Below are 15,296 nucleotides of genomic sequence, written 5' to 3' on the forward strand. Positions count from 1 at the left end.
GCAGAACGGGTCAGGCAGGCGGGCTCAGTGTCAGGGCAGGGTGAACGGTCAGGCAGGCGGGCTCAGTGTCAGGGCAGGCGGAACGGGTCAGGCAGGCGGGCTCAGTGTCAGGGCAGGCGGAACGGGTCAGAACCGGGAAGGCTAGAAAAACAGAGACTTGGAAAACAGGACCACGGAAAAACACGCTGGTAAGCTTGACAAGACAAGACAAACTGGTAACAGAGAGGGGTAGAGACAAGCACAAAGACAGGTGAAACAGGTCAGGGTGTGCCAAACCTGGCTATAGAGATATCTGTAGGCCTACACTACTGCCTCATTAAAACTAAATGTATTCATTAAAATAACCAGTCACACTTTACTGTATTGTTTTCCACAAATGCATGTACTACAGTTACGTATGAAGACAGACTACTGTGTAATGAGGTATGATGTTTTGGTAATAGGAAGTACCAAGAACGAGAAGTAGAACCTTGTCTTAGAGAGCAAACTGAACGATAATTTATAGCTAATGCTATCTGGCTATAGGATACTCCTCTTTCAAGTAAAAGGCCCTTTGTGAAGTTTCTAAGATCTGTGCTTCGTCATTCTGAGTTGAGAAGGGTGTATCTTGGCTATAAAAGATTAAGTATTCTATTGTAAGGACTCTCAGAATTAATTTATAGACCCTGAATTGATCTGAGAGTCACAGTGCTATGGTGAAGCTCATATTATTAAAAGATGAAGTTTAAGTATAACTCTGACTTGTGTGTGGTTTGTAAACTCTCCTTATTTAGTAATACAGGAAATGACCACGACAGATGACTGCAGGGAAGGCTATACAGTATGCCTCTCCCTCTCAGATGCTTCCCTCCACCTATTACAAAAGGAGCACAATATGCAGATAACTTCATTCTTCAGACGTATAAGAGGCCACATCCTATTCTGGGCTTCATAAAGAGGAACCTTCAACAGCTCACATACAGAGCTTCTGCCTCAGAGGACCACTCATTGAAGCATACATTTAAAAAGGTCATGCAAAGACAGTGGAGTGATCAGAAGACGATTAGTGGGTAAGACTTTGTTTCAGGTTTGATTGTATATTTACGTATTTGTCTAAATTGACATGATTGACTATCAGAAACAGGGAAAAAGCCTATGACAATTTAGCAAAGTATTTTTGTTATGTAATTCAATTGACACTAAAGGACTAGGGTGGGGATTCAGTACAAGACTCAAGTGTAAATTGCCTTTAAATCCTCTTAAGGCCACTGAGACGCTAGCGTCTCACCCTAGCCACTAGCCTTGGGAAATGCGTAGCGCCAAATTCATATAGTACTCGTTAAAACTCAAACTTTCATTAAATCACACATGCAGGGTACTCAATTAAAGCTACACTCGTTGTGAATCAAGCCAACATGTCAGATTTTAAAAATGCTTTTCGGCAAAAGCATGAGAAGCTATTATCTGATAGCATGCACCCCCCGAAATACCTGAAGGAGACGTAAACAAAAGAATTAGCGTAGCCGGCGCTACACAAAACACAGAAATAAAATATAAAACATGCATTACCTTTAACGAGCTTCTTTGTTGGCACTCCAATATGTCCATTTATATAGCCCGTCTGATCCAGAAAAAAACAGCTTTCCAAAACGCAACGTCATTTTTTAAATGAAAAATGTTGCCTATAAACTTTGACAAAATACTTCAAACTACTTTTGTAATCCAACTTTAGGTATTTGTAAACGTTAATAATCAATCAAATTGATGGGGCGATCTGTATTCAATAGCAGCAAGTCAAGAAATCATGGACGATTTTCTCTCTGTCAAAACTTTCCACCGTGTACCCTCTGACAGGAAGTGCCTATTCTTCATTTCACCAAAGATGAACTTCAACCCAATTCCCAAGACTGGCGACATCGTGTGGAAGCTGTAGGAACTGTAAACTGGGCGCTATCTAATTTCCCTTGCCATAGACAATACAGGGAACTGGCGGAGGGATATATATATATTTTTTTGTGAACAGTTTTTCCTTGGGGTTTTGCCTGCTACACACGTTTTGTTATAGTCACAGACATGATTTAACCAGTTTTATAAACTTCAGAGTGTTTTCTATCCACACATACTAATCATATGCATATACTATATTCCTGGCATGAGTAGCAGGACGTTGAAATTTTGCACACTTTTTTATCAAAAAGTTGAAAAAAATGACCCTAACCTCTAAGAGGTGCCTTTAAATTACCTTTACTGTAAATTATCAACTCAACTATCTTGCTATGCAATTGGGAAAATGCAATGTTAATAAAATGTTAGTGCTATTACAGCGGCATAAGTGTTAACAGTAATATTAACAAAACTAAATATAAGACTAAGTATCTACGGGAATATCTAAACACTGCCTTGTTGAATCGACTACAGCCAAGGTACTGGAAAATAATGTTAATTTGTATTCTGATGAAAATATCCCATTAAAGTTGGTATGATGTGTATATTTGAAACTTATTTGTATTTGAGCTCAAGCAGTAGAAAATGTTAAGTGCTGGTACTCAGCTCTGGTGAGCTCCTACACAAGTCAAGCACTGTGAATTTTGACAGTGAAACTACATTTTACATTTTGGATATACAGTGCCTCTAGAAAGTCTACAACCCCCTTGGATTTATTCAAATTTTATTGCATTACAAAGTGGGATTAAAATGGATTTGATTGCCATTTTTCTGTCAATGAGCTACACTAAATATTCTGTAATCACAAAGTGGAAAAAAGTCTAACATTTTTTAAAGATTCATGAAAATGTTATATCTAAAATATAGTAGTTTCATAACAGGGGCTAGATACATAAAATGCTTTTATTTCTAAATGGAAAAACAGATACAGTGCATTCAGAAAGTATTCAGACCCCTTGACTCTTCCACATTTTGTTACATTACATCCTTATTCTAAATTGATAAAAACGTTTTTTACTGTGTGTAGATTGATGAGGGAAAAAACACATTTAATCAATTTTAGAATAATACCCCATAATGACAAAGCAAAAACAGTTGTTTTTTGTGTGTGCAAATGTATTAAAAATAAATAATGGAAATATCACAGTATATACGTATTCAGACCGTTTAAACTGCCGCCTCAAGTCTTCTTGGGTATGACGCTACAAGTTTGGCACATCTGTATTTGGGGAGTTTCTCCCATTCTCTGCAGATCCTCTCAAGCTCTGTCAGGTTGGATGGGGAGTGTCGCTGCACAGGTATTCTCAGGTCTCTCCAGAGATGTAAGAAAGGGTTCAAGTCCAGGCTCTGGCTGGGCCACTCAAGGACATTCAGAGACTTGTGCCGAAGCCACTCCTGCGTTGTTTTGGCTGTGTGTTTAGGGCCGTTGTCCTGTTGGAAGGTGAACCTTCGGCCCTGTCTGAGGTTCTGAGCGCTCTTGAGCAGGTTTTCATCAAGGACCTGTCTGTACTTTGCTCCGTTCATTTTCCCCTCGATTCTGTCTCCCAGTCCCTGCCGCTGAAAAACATCCCCACAGCATGATGCTGCCACCACCATGCTTCACAGTAGGTATGGTGCTAGGTTTCCTCCAGACGTGACGCTTGACATTCAGGCCAAAGAGTTCAATCTTGCTTTCATCAGACCAGAGATTCTGAGAGTCCTTTAGGTGCCTTTTGGTCAAACTCCAAGCAGGCTGTCATGTGCCTTTTACTTTTGACCATCGGGTTCTTGGTCACCTCCCTGACCAAGGCCCTTCTCCCCCGATTGCTCAGTTTGGCCAGGTGGCCAGCTCTAGGAAGGGTCTTGGTGGTTCCAAACTTATGTAATTGAAGAATGATGGAGACCACAGTGTTCTTGAGGACCTTCAATGCTGCAGAAATGTCTTGGTACTCTTCACTTAAATCTGTGCCTCAACACAATCCTGTCTCGGAGCTCTACGGACAATTACTTTGACATCATGGCTTGGTTATTGCTCTGACATGCACTGTCAACTGTGGTACCTTATATAGACAGGTGTGTGCCTTTCCAAATCATGGTCAATCAATTGAATTTACCACAAGTGGAATCCAATCAAGTTGTGGAAACATCTCAAGGATGATCATTGGAAACAGATTGCATCTGAGCTCAATTTCGAGTCTCATAGCAAAGGGTCTGAATGCTTAAGTAAATAAGGTATTTCTGTTTTTTATATTTAATACATTTTCGCCTTGTCATTGTGTGGTATTGTGTGTAGATTGATGAGGATATTTTTGTATTTGATCCATTTTAGAATAAGGCTGTAATGTAACAAAATGTGGAAAAAGTGAAGTGGTCTGAATACTTTCTGAATGCACTGAATTTATCATGATGTCTGTATGTGCTGTTCAAGGAGTAACATCTGATTGGTTGATTGGTTTGTTCATTTACACTAGTTCAACTAATCTGCCATTAGTGAAAGGTTGCCAATCTAATTGTTTCTGAAAATAATCCCTTTCTGATATCTGTATTTAAATATGTTATTTTATTTGAAGTAGTCCCTTATTGCTGTCTGTATTACAATGCAGTATTAGTAATCACCCCAAATGATAGTCAACTTTTGTAGTTCCACAAATAATATTTGGAACCATAGTTATCCAAAATGTGCTCACAACAATACTTCCTCATGTTGTACAGTAAATAACAAACCACAGCAGTGATGCAGGTGTTTTCTTGCGAACATATCCGAAAAGGAAGATGGGTCTCTAATGAAATATTCAACATGGTGGAGGAATGTTGGTGACCTGCAACACAACACACGTCCCACAGGGAAACTACTGGGGTAGATTGCTGAGAACATCAACAGATATGTATTTTTTAGACAGGCCTAATCTCATCTCCGTCTTTAGAGGCATTAGGAAAAACCTTCATCTGAATTATTTTGTTTCACTAAGAAACAAGGAAATAGTGAATGCGTTGATCGATATCTTCATCAAATGTAGTATGCTATTCTAAGCTCTAGTATATTCTCTATCAACATTCAAGTATCAATGAAGTATGGTTGGATTTATCAAATGTCAATAGCCAGTAATGAAATGAGAATCCATTCTCGGTAACAGGACAGTGCATTAAAATATTACTATTTACAATTATTTAGCAAATTAAGAAGATTTATGAAATGGAGATGTATTGCACATATCATTTGATTTGAAATAGATCCTTTCCTCCTCTGAGTCTTGTGCTTTCATACAGTAGGTCTGTCTGAGACATCATGGAGGGTAACAACAGACAACAGAGAGAAAGATCACGAGAAAGATCCCCAGAGACGTCTCCTATGATGGTTCCGGTAACCCAGCCACGCTCCTCAATGTTCTCCTGCTGTTTGGGGATGGCATCTGATGAACCTGTAGGCGTCCCAGCTAGTAATTTAACACAAGGTTAGAAGAGAATGGTTTATCACTACACATTCAATCTAACTAACTCTACCTCTTTCCCAAAATGCTCTGTCTCTGAATAGCCTGTTTCTCCCCTCAGACTCTATTATGAAGCAGCCCACCAGACAGTCTTATGTCGACAACCCAGACACCAGCGAACGCATAATACGGTAGGGAGAAAAAAACTCATGAAGGATGTTTTGGAGGAAAACATTTGGGTGATGTGGGTGACACAGACCTCTCAAAGTATGTTTTCCTATTACTGGTAGCTATGTTATAACTTGTTATAACATTTTGTTTTAAACCATGATTTATTTCCGTTTTGTTCTGCAGATTGGAGAATACTGAGCTGCAAATGTTGCCCACTGGTGCCAAGAGGTCGATCAACACCCCACAACCAGGGCAGCCAGAGCCTTCTAATAAGATGAAGAATAAAAGAGGGGACCAAGATGGAAGGAACGAGCTCAACCAGGGGTCCAGTCAGGTGAGCCAACAACAGTGTCATTGTAATAGAAAAACATCAGGGATCAAATATATGAAATACAGTGAGAGGTCAATGATCTTCAGAGTTTAAATCGGTCCTCTCCAAGGGATACTGCACATTTCTAACAGTGACCTTTTGTAAGGTACTGGGTGTCGTGAGTGTGAAGTCAGGCGCAGGAAAACAGAGAGTTCAATATAGTGCTCTTTTAATGCACACACAGTGAACCACGGCCACCCCACTAAACACTGGGTGCTCACAATCAAAATGCCCCAGACACGGGGAAGGAAACAGTCCAGCACTATATACGAACACACACCAACACGTTCGTCTGTAACAAACACCAGGGTTACAATAATCAATCCCGCACAAAGAAACGGGCGGGCCGGCTGACTAATAAAGCCCAACTAATTACAACCAACTCAAAACAGGTGTATCAGTGGCAGCTAGTAGGCCGGCGACGAGGACCGCCGAGCGCCACCCGAACGGGAAGGGGAGTTGTGACACCTTTAACCAAAAGTATTATCATTTTTTAACCTGACATGGTTTGTTTTTGTTGTTTCTCCTGACAAACCCAGAAGCAGAACCAGGATCAAAAGATCAAGTTTCTGATCAATGTGCCCATGTGGGTCCCACTACCTGACAACAACCGATCACTGGACCAAATCCAGTCACAGGTTCAAAGGTTACTGAAGTTGTTGAAGGATACAGGATTTAAGGAGGAAGATGAGGAGCACCTGAAAGATGTGGCCATCATCATTGGCCTAAATGGCAAAGATTCTCCTGAGCTCAGGGAGCAGCTGACAATGCTGATGAACATGAAGGAGAATACGGTATTGAAGTTTAAAAAGATTTCATTTACCTGGGGACCCAATGGTGACATTAAATATGTAGACAGTATAAATCAAATAAAAGGTATACCATATACGGATATCAGAGAATATCTAAAAGATCACGAAGAAACTAAACAGCTTGTTAGAGAGTTGAGAGGAGAGGATCCTGACGCTCTGATCTATTTCAGTTTTATTGACGCTGATACTGTAAGCTTTTTAACCAAGTGTACAGCTCTTATTTAGAGATAGTTAGAAAGCACTCTAACACTCACTCTGGCATCCCACCAACGGTGATGTCAACAGGCTATGAGTTTCCGGACGGGGCTTTAAAGAGGTCAAGCCAGGTTGACAGAGCGATTCGAGTTGAGACAGCAAAACACTTTCCTCTAGGCACATACTATCCAGAGCCCAACTTCTGTGTTTTACTCCTAAAGGGGGAGGACACACTAACAGAGAGCTTTCTTGGAAAAGGCAAAACAATGGAGTCGCCAAAATGTATCAAAAAAGTTAAGGAGCGTGAACAATTCACAGCAGTCTTTACCGCTGACAATCCCATAATTACCTCTGTTCCAGCAAGGAGTAAAATAAATAAGGATGGCCTGACAACTGCTCAATCACATTTTAATCCTAGAGTTTGGGCAACAAGTGCATACATCAATGGTGAGATAAAGAGTGAACTAAAGGGCCAAGGAAGTTTTGGTAAAACAAGACGATTATTGATGGAACTGTTGACTTGTCCAGATGAGAAATTTGAGGACAAGTGTAAAGAACTTCCTGTGGTAAATAATGATGCATTTCTGAGCCTGTGTAAGGCAGCTGGTGAGGTCCGAAAATACAGAAAGAAAGTGAGGGGGTCTGAGAACCAACAGGATAAGAGGAGTCCAGCAGAGAGCAGAGCAAAACAACCAGAGATGTAACGCATACCAATTCATGGCACTTCTAAAGCCTAGACTTATGTTGACATAAAAATCTGTAGCCTTACTTTTGTTATGACTTTTATTTTGCCGTAATGTATTGAGACACTGTTTGTACCCTGGGGACTTTTATTTTGAAAGCGATAATATTCCCAGAGGCACCTTTGAGAGAGTGTGGAGAAAAAGACAGAGTGGATGTTGATGACTGCTTGGCTGTATGTCTTGGACCAGAGTAATTCAACTACACCTAACAGTTTTCCATTGTAGCCCGCGTGTTATTTTTACTGCCAATCCACAAGTCCTCTGTTGGAGGTAGTGTTTAATACCTACAAGCAGAAATAAGGGTTATACAAATCTATCCAATCCACAAGTCCTCTGTTGGAGGTAGTGTTTAATACCTACAAGCAGAAATAAGGGTTATACAAATCTATCCAATCCACAAGTCCTCTGTTGGAGGTAGTGTTTAATACCTACAAGTAGAAATAAGAGTTATACAAATCTATCCAATCCACAAGTCCTCTGTTGGAGGTAGTGTTTAATACCTACAAGCAGAAATAAGAGTTATACAAATCTATCCAATCCACAAGTTCTCTGTTGGAGGTAGTGTTTAATACCTACAAGTAGAAATAAGGGTTATACAAATCTATCCAATCCACAAGTCCTCTGTTGGAGGTAGTGTTTAATACCTACAAGCAGAAATAAGAGTTATACAAATCTATCCAATCCACAAGTCCTCTGTTGGAGGTAGTGTTTAATACCTACAAGTAGAAATAAGGGTTATACAAATCTATCCAATCCACAAGTCCTCTGTTGGAGGTAGTGTTTAATACCTACAAGTAGAAATAAGAGTTATACAAATCTATCCAATCCACAAGTCCTCTGTTGGAGGTAGTGTTTAATACCTACAAGTAGAAATAAGAGTTATACAAATCTATCCAATCCACAAGTCCTCTGTTGGAGGTAGTGTTTAATACCTACAAGTAGAAATAAGAGTTATACAAATCTATCCAATCCACAAGTTCTCTGTTGGAGGTAGTGTTTAATACCTACAAGTAGAAATACGAGTTATACAAATCTATCCAATCCAGAATGAGAATGTCATGTCCAAACAAGACATAAACTCAAATGTTGCTAAATAACCTGGATGAATCTCTAGTCGTACACAACTATGGGTGTAACCATTTGTGCCAGAATACTGACCAGACATCAGCTTTAATGGTGTAGAGGTGAGGATACAGTATAAAACAATTAGGAATTGACGGGTATAATAAGTTATTCACGAAACAAAGGTTAAATCACTTACAGTTACAATAAGTGCCATGTAATTTCAATGACCACAGTCAGGACATCTGTTTAATGTCCCATCTGAAAGGCTGCACCTAACGCAGTGCAATGTCCCCGTCACTGCCCCTGGGCATTGGGAACTCCTTAGACCATAGGGAAGAGTGCCCCCTACTGGCCCTCCAACACCACATCCAGCCAACTGTATACATATTTGTTGTGTCCTATATAATTGCTCCATTCAACACATAGCACTAAAGAGCTGCGCTACAGTGTGATTGAAATGTACATTTCTAATTGAGTCGATATATGCAGCCTTTACCGTGAACGCAGTCTCCACAAACATGGGAACATGGCTGTTTTCCATTTGAACATGCATGTAGGGTAGATAGGGTTTGATGGAGGAGTAGAGAAAATTGTCTGACTGTGACTGCATGACTGCTCTTCAGGCTGTGATGAGATTCATATGTACTTTATCACTGAATACTTTGTTGTGAACCTTTTCATTTTAATCATAAGTAATATTAATAAAGAGTTGTTGATATAATACAGTGATATATAGCATGAATAGAAAACACCTTTTAGTTTGAACTAATCATAATGCCAGAACTAACCATTTTATAAAACTATAGAAAGATATGCTATGTAATGGTAACACTTGTGGTTAAGTAACAATATGTACCTACACTGTCATTTTATAACCATCACATGTATGTTCTAACTATCATTATAACCATCACATGTATGTTCTATCATTATAACCATCACATGTATGTTCTATCATTATAACCATCACATGTATGTTCTATCATTATAACCATCACATGTATGTTCTATCATTATAACCATCACATGTATGTTCTATCATTATAACCATCACATGTATGTTCCTACTATCATTATAACCATCACATGTATGTTCCTACTATCATTATAACCATCACATGTATGTTCCTACTATCATTATAACCATCACATGTATGTTCTATCATTATAACCATCACATGTATGTTCCTACTATCATTATAACCATCACATGTATGTTCCTACTATCATTATAACCATCACATGTATGTTCCTACTATCATTATAACCATCACATGTATGTTCCTACTATCATTATAACCATCACATGTATGTTCTATCATTATAACCATCACATGTATGTTCTAACTATCATTATAACCATCACATGTATGTTCTATCATTATAACCATCACATGTATGTTCCTACTATCATTATAACCATCACATGTATGTTCTATCATTATAACCATCACATGTATGTTCTATCATTATAACCATCACATGTATGTTCTATCATTATAACCATCACATGTATGTTCTATCATTATAACCATCACATGTATGTTCTAACTATCATTATAACCATCACATGTATGTTCTATCATTATAACCATCACATGTATATTCTATCATTATAACCATCACATGTATGTTCTAACTATCATTATAACCATCACATATTATGATCAGTAATCACATAATTAAGTTTTGACATTTGATTTGATGATTTCACTATATGTGTCTGTCAGTTTTTGCCTGCCTCATAATAAACAGATGGTAAATCCAATGTAGTAGAAACACTTAATTGACAACCCCCATCTCTTATCAGATGCACTCCCACTCTCACTGTTAAACAAACATCAATGTTCCAATTTTACTCAGACACTGAAAATAGATGGTGAACCTGCAGGAAGAAATGGTGCCAAGAGAAGACTTGACTATTCATGTACATTTTTCAAATATTTTATTTAATTTTTTGTCTGAAATTACAGCAATATATTCATAAATACCTAATTACTACATTCAACAAATAATATATTACATTACAATTAATTCAAACAAGTACATTTTAAAATCAGAGTTTCACAGCATCTAGAGTCTAGACATCCTCCATAGAGTCAGGGGGCTATTGCGTGTGCATGGTAGAGTAAGGAGGCTCTGGGGAAGGGCCTAGGGTCCTCCCGCTAACTCATTGGCTGCTTAACTCAGTGGTAGCGCTTGCTGTCTGATTGACAGGTGGTGCTCCTATTGTAGCTCTGCTCTGTAAACATGCTTCCGCCTCCCTAACTAGGTGTTCCTCTGAAAGCTCACCAGGAGTGGAGCAAAGAGGGATGTTGGGACCAGACCTGCAGCCACCCTCCCCTCCCTGTCATCTCACATCCACAGCATCAGACTGGAGTTCAAACAGAACCCCTTTAGGACTACATACTCAAAGCCTTGTCAAGTCTGACTGAGCACTACAATACCCACGCTGCATTGCGATCTATGCTGCCGGAGGTCCTCTTGTAAGGGTAAACGTTTTATTTTACAAAACTACCGGCCAGACACTCCCACAGAAGGAAGGTAGGGGAATAGAGAGACTGGGGAACAGAGGTACTGAGGCACAGGAGACAGCTATGGCCAGCAGCAAGGTGGACTGATGTAGGCATGAAAACACACACTATAGATGCACAGTGCAGAGCAGGACAATGATTCATATACTTGGCAAAAGAGAACCTTTAATAGACTTTGGATTTGAGGGCCCTCAAGTGGAGAAAACAATCGTCCATTATCCAATTGTTGGCAAGGGCTTTGACATTTATAATAAGTGGGATCAATGTAGTAATATAACAAGTTTTGAAGTGGGTTGGCCATTTAAATTCAGGGAGTTCGCTTAATTACTCTATTTTGAGGTTTAAAAAAGCCTCATGATATTTTGTGAGAGGGAGGGCTACTTTTTGGCACTATTTCCTTTTATGACAAACACAAAGGAGAAGAATCTCGCAAGATCTCCCTCGGTGCATTGTCACATGGTACTGTCTGCATTGTTTCCTCTCTCTGGGTTTAGTGATGATATGAATGTCTCATTATAATGGGTGTTGTGTCCCTTGTGCTTAATGATAAGGTCCAGAGAGATGGGTCTAGTTACCAGACAACAGTTCTACTAAGGGCTCATCCCTGGACTAGGGCTGAAGGGGAATATATATATATGAGAGAGAGAGAGAGAGAGAGAGAGAGAGAGAGAGAGAGAGAGAGAGAGAGAGAGAGAGAGAGAGAGAGAGAGAAATAAAGAATGACATTGTAACTGTAGCTGTCACTCACTCTTTCCCATGGGTAACTACTCACACAGGGGATTGGTAAAATATGCTGTTCCTGACAGGAGGGGTTCTATGTGGGGCTGGTGTTCTGATGGAGTGCATGGATCTGGGAGGCCTGTGGGGCCTGGAGTTAGGTCTTAACCCCATCTCAGTGAGCCTTACGGGGCCTGGAGGCCAGGGGAGGGAGGGCTGTGGCTGGAGCTCAGGCTGCTGCTACTGCAGCACACATGGCTGGGTCAAAGGGGGAGAGGAGAAGAGCATGTTCTCTCTCCTTTTCTCCTTCCATCTACACCTCTGAACAGGGCAGTCCTGACCAGCAGCAGAACAAACACTAAAAGCAAAGCTTTCTGTTTCACCCAAAAAAGCATGAACATATAAAAAAATGGCAGGCTTATTTTCTTCTTCTTAAAAGAACAATGATTAAAGTAATAAAAACATACAAAATTATTTTTCGGCATAATAGTATTTACAATACAAGGCTGAAGCACCTTTTAAATTCTTATTCTCATCTCGAAATAAAACATTTCCTTTATTCATGCCAAAATGTGCATTTTGTAAGTTCTTCCCTAATTTGAACAGTTCTTTGTCGTAACACAGTACCACCAGGCAGTTCTTCAGGTCTTTCTCTTTAAGTGCATTTCAAGTTTGAAAGCTGGCCTGACCTGCCACCAGGAGAGATGCTGGGAGGTTCAGTCCTGTCCGATTGGCCAGAGGTAGGGGCATTGGATTGGTGGTAGATGGCGCTCTGTCACGTGACCACACCCATTCCAGGGCTGAGCTGCTCTCCGATTGCAGGATTGTCCGTGTGGGCGTGGCTGTGAGGGGAGCCTAGGATGGGTCTGGGACAGCAATGTAAGAGAGTAACTGGTGCCTGCTGAAGAGAATGGTGTGAGCGTGTGCCTCTTTGTATGTTTGTGTGTGTGTTGACCATACCGTCCTAGAGCTTTGCCCCATGTGTGACGTGCCCGTTGCACCCTCTGACCCCAGGGTCAGCACAGACCACTGGCTGGTGGCACCGTCCCTGGCAGGCTGGCAGCAGCCCCAGTCAGTGCTTCACTGCTTGGCCCTGCTGCCCCATCCATCTATCAATTAATCCTTTATCCCTCTCCTGTGGAGCTGTCCATCCCTCTCTCCTGTGGAGCTGTCCATCCCTCTCTCCTGTGGAGCTGTCCATCCCTCTCTCCTGTGGAGCTGTCCATCCCTCTCTCCTGTGGAGCTGTCCATCCGGGTCCAGATCCAGGCTGGGTCATAAAAATAAACTCTGTTTGGGCAGGGAGGGATGGGGCCGGGCCTGGGGATCAGTGGAGCTGTCACCTGGGGGGGTAACCCTTATAGTGCCCTCCCCTGCCCCAGTGGGGCTGCGGCAGCGTCAGACACTTCCTGAAGTGCTCCAACTCGGCCTGTAACTTCTCCCTCTCCACCGCCAGCTTCTGTCTCTGAGACATCAACTCCTATAAAGAGAGAAGAAGAGAGAGAGAGAGAGAGAGAGAGAGAGAGAGAGAGAGAGAGAGAGAGAGAGAGAGAGAGAGAGAGAGAGAGAGAGAGAGAGAGAGAGAGAGAGAGAGAGAGAGAGAGAGAGAGGGAGAGAGAGAGAGAGAGAGAGGGAGAGCGAGAGAGGGAGGAGGAGTAGAGTCAATAAAACCACATTAACAAAATGTAACAACTCCATAAAGAGAAAGTAACAAAAGCGCACACACAGACACACACACACACACACACACACACACACACACACACACACACACACACACACACACTTACTTAGAATTCTGTGGCATTATTCAATATTATTGTACAGTATGAAGACTATAATTGAACATAGCTGATTAAAATAGAAAGAATATTTTCTCCAAACGATTTGCAGGAAGCTCAGTGATGATAGATGTAGCAGACAGGGTCTTACCCCCATGCTGTGGGAGAGCTGCTCTGCTGTCAGGCTCAGGTTGTAGTGCTGGTTCTCCAGTCTCCGACACTGGCTCTGCAGCACCTGGCGCTCCACACCTTGCTCTGGAAGAGGGAGGGAGGACAGGGGAAGGCAGGGGAAGAGAAGGAGGGGAGTGGAGAATGAGGAGGAGAGGATGGGGGCAGAGGAGGAGAGGGAGAGAGGAAGGAGAAGATAATAACAATGAGCCTGAGGGATGTGACCTGGGTTCTCATTAGCATCCACGCTAACACTCCCTGCCTGTCTGTCTCCCCATGTACCAATAACCAGAGAACAGCACACAGCTAGAGCTACAACAGACCATACTGCCACAGGCAAGCAGCATACAGCACACAACTCACTACACAACTCATTACAGATAGTGTGTGTATGTATGTTTGACTGTTTACATCATATTTGTTGGACCAACAGAGAGTAGTAGAAAATGATAAATACTACCCTCTAGTGTTGGGAATACGCTACAACTACTCTTAACCAAAGTCATAAATGTTCATTGGTCTCCAGATTTCAACCATACATGAATCATTCCAAAACCAAGGACAATAGACATTAAAGGTCCAATGCAGCCATTTTTATCTCAATATCAAATAATTTCTGGGTAACAATTAAGTACCTTATTGTGATTGTTTTCAATTAAAATGGTCAACATCAAAAAATATTAGTGCTCTATATAATATTAGTGCTCTATAGTGCTCTATATAATATTAGTGCTCTATATAATATTAGTGCTCTAAGTGGGAAGGGGAAAACTGAAAACTATATTTTATTGGCAGAGAGGTTTGGAACTCTCTTTCTTATTGGTCTATTAACTAAATCCCTGACTGGGGATGTCACCAGGCAGGACAAAACTTCACCCCACTAAAATAGCCCCCCAAAAATAATAATAACAATAATATATATATATTTTTTAAATTACAGGCTGAAATGACGTTTTGACTGCACTGGGCCTTTAAATAAACAGACAAGTGACTGACTGCTTACCTTCAATGTATTCCTGATAGGCTTCAAAGATCGCTTCAATCCCCTGCCACCTGGGTACTGGGGCCTCCTCTTCCTCCTCTTCCTCCTCTTCTTCTGAGTCCTCTGGTGCAGACTGCTCCTCCCTCACTCCTGGGGGCTCACGGTGGGGGTGCGGGGGACAGTGCTGCCCATTGGGCTGGGGGTGCGGGTGTGAGTGCGGGTGTGTGTGAGGGTGTGTGTGTGGCGGGGGCGGCCGGCTGGGGGCGCTCTGCAGCTCTGGAATGTTGTAGTGCACTGAGGAGTCCTGGAGGTGAGAGGGCGCTGAGATCACTGTGGCTCCACCTAGAGAGAGAGAGAGAGAGAGAATAGAGAGAGAGAATAGAGAGAGAGAATAGAGAGAGAGAGAGAGAGAGAATAGAGAGAGAGAGAG

General features: G+C 41.3%; 2 protein-coding genes across 8 annotated transcripts in view; one reads left to right on the top strand and one right to left on the bottom strand.

Annotated features, from left to right (window-relative positions):
• The first annotated feature begins 862 nt into the window (after positions 1-862).
• Positions 863-10,454, top strand: LOC115117391 (uncharacterized). Of its 7 annotated transcripts, XR_010461583.1 has the most exons (6): positions 866-1,049; positions 5,170-5,354; positions 5,452-5,521; positions 5,685-5,835; positions 6,411-7,791; positions 7,923-10,454. XR_010461583.1 is itself a non-coding variant. In XM_065011987.1 (5 exons), the coding sequence occupies exons 2-5, from the start codon at positions 5,189-5,191 to the stop codon at positions 6,906-6,908; spliced, it is 882 nt and encodes a 293-aa protein (XP_064868059.1). In that variant the 5' UTR covers positions 863-1,049; positions 5,170-5,188; the 3' UTR covers positions 6,909-10,454. The 7 variants fall into 7 exon arrangements, 6 of the variants coding, with proteins under 6 accessions (XP_064868059.1, XP_064868060.1, XP_064868056.1 ...); XM_065011987.1 differs by having other exon boundaries at positions 863-1,049; positions 6,414-10,454; XM_065011988.1 differs by having other exon boundaries at positions 863-1,049; positions 6,417-10,454.
• Positions 10,455-10,614: 160 nt separating this feature from the next.
• The window catches only part of LOC115124129 (genetic suppressor element 1-like), a 464,233-nt gene continuing 459,551 nt past the window's right edge, over positions 10,615-15,296 (bottom strand). Inside the window, 3 exon segments of the mRNA XM_065011982.1 lie at positions 10,615-13,415; positions 13,868-13,971; positions 14,888-15,208. Coding sequence (XP_064868054.1) covers positions 13,275-13,415; positions 13,868-13,971; positions 14,888-15,208 — 566 coding nt within the window. The 3' untranslated portion in view covers positions 10,615-13,274.

Source organism: Oncorhynchus nerka, linkage group LG27 (genome assembly GCF_034236695.1).
Source record: "Oncorhynchus nerka isolate Pitt River linkage group LG27, Oner_Uvic_2.0, whole genome shotgun sequence".
Lineage (NCBI taxonomy): Eukaryota > Metazoa > Chordata > Actinopteri > Salmoniformes > Salmonidae > Oncorhynchus > Oncorhynchus nerka.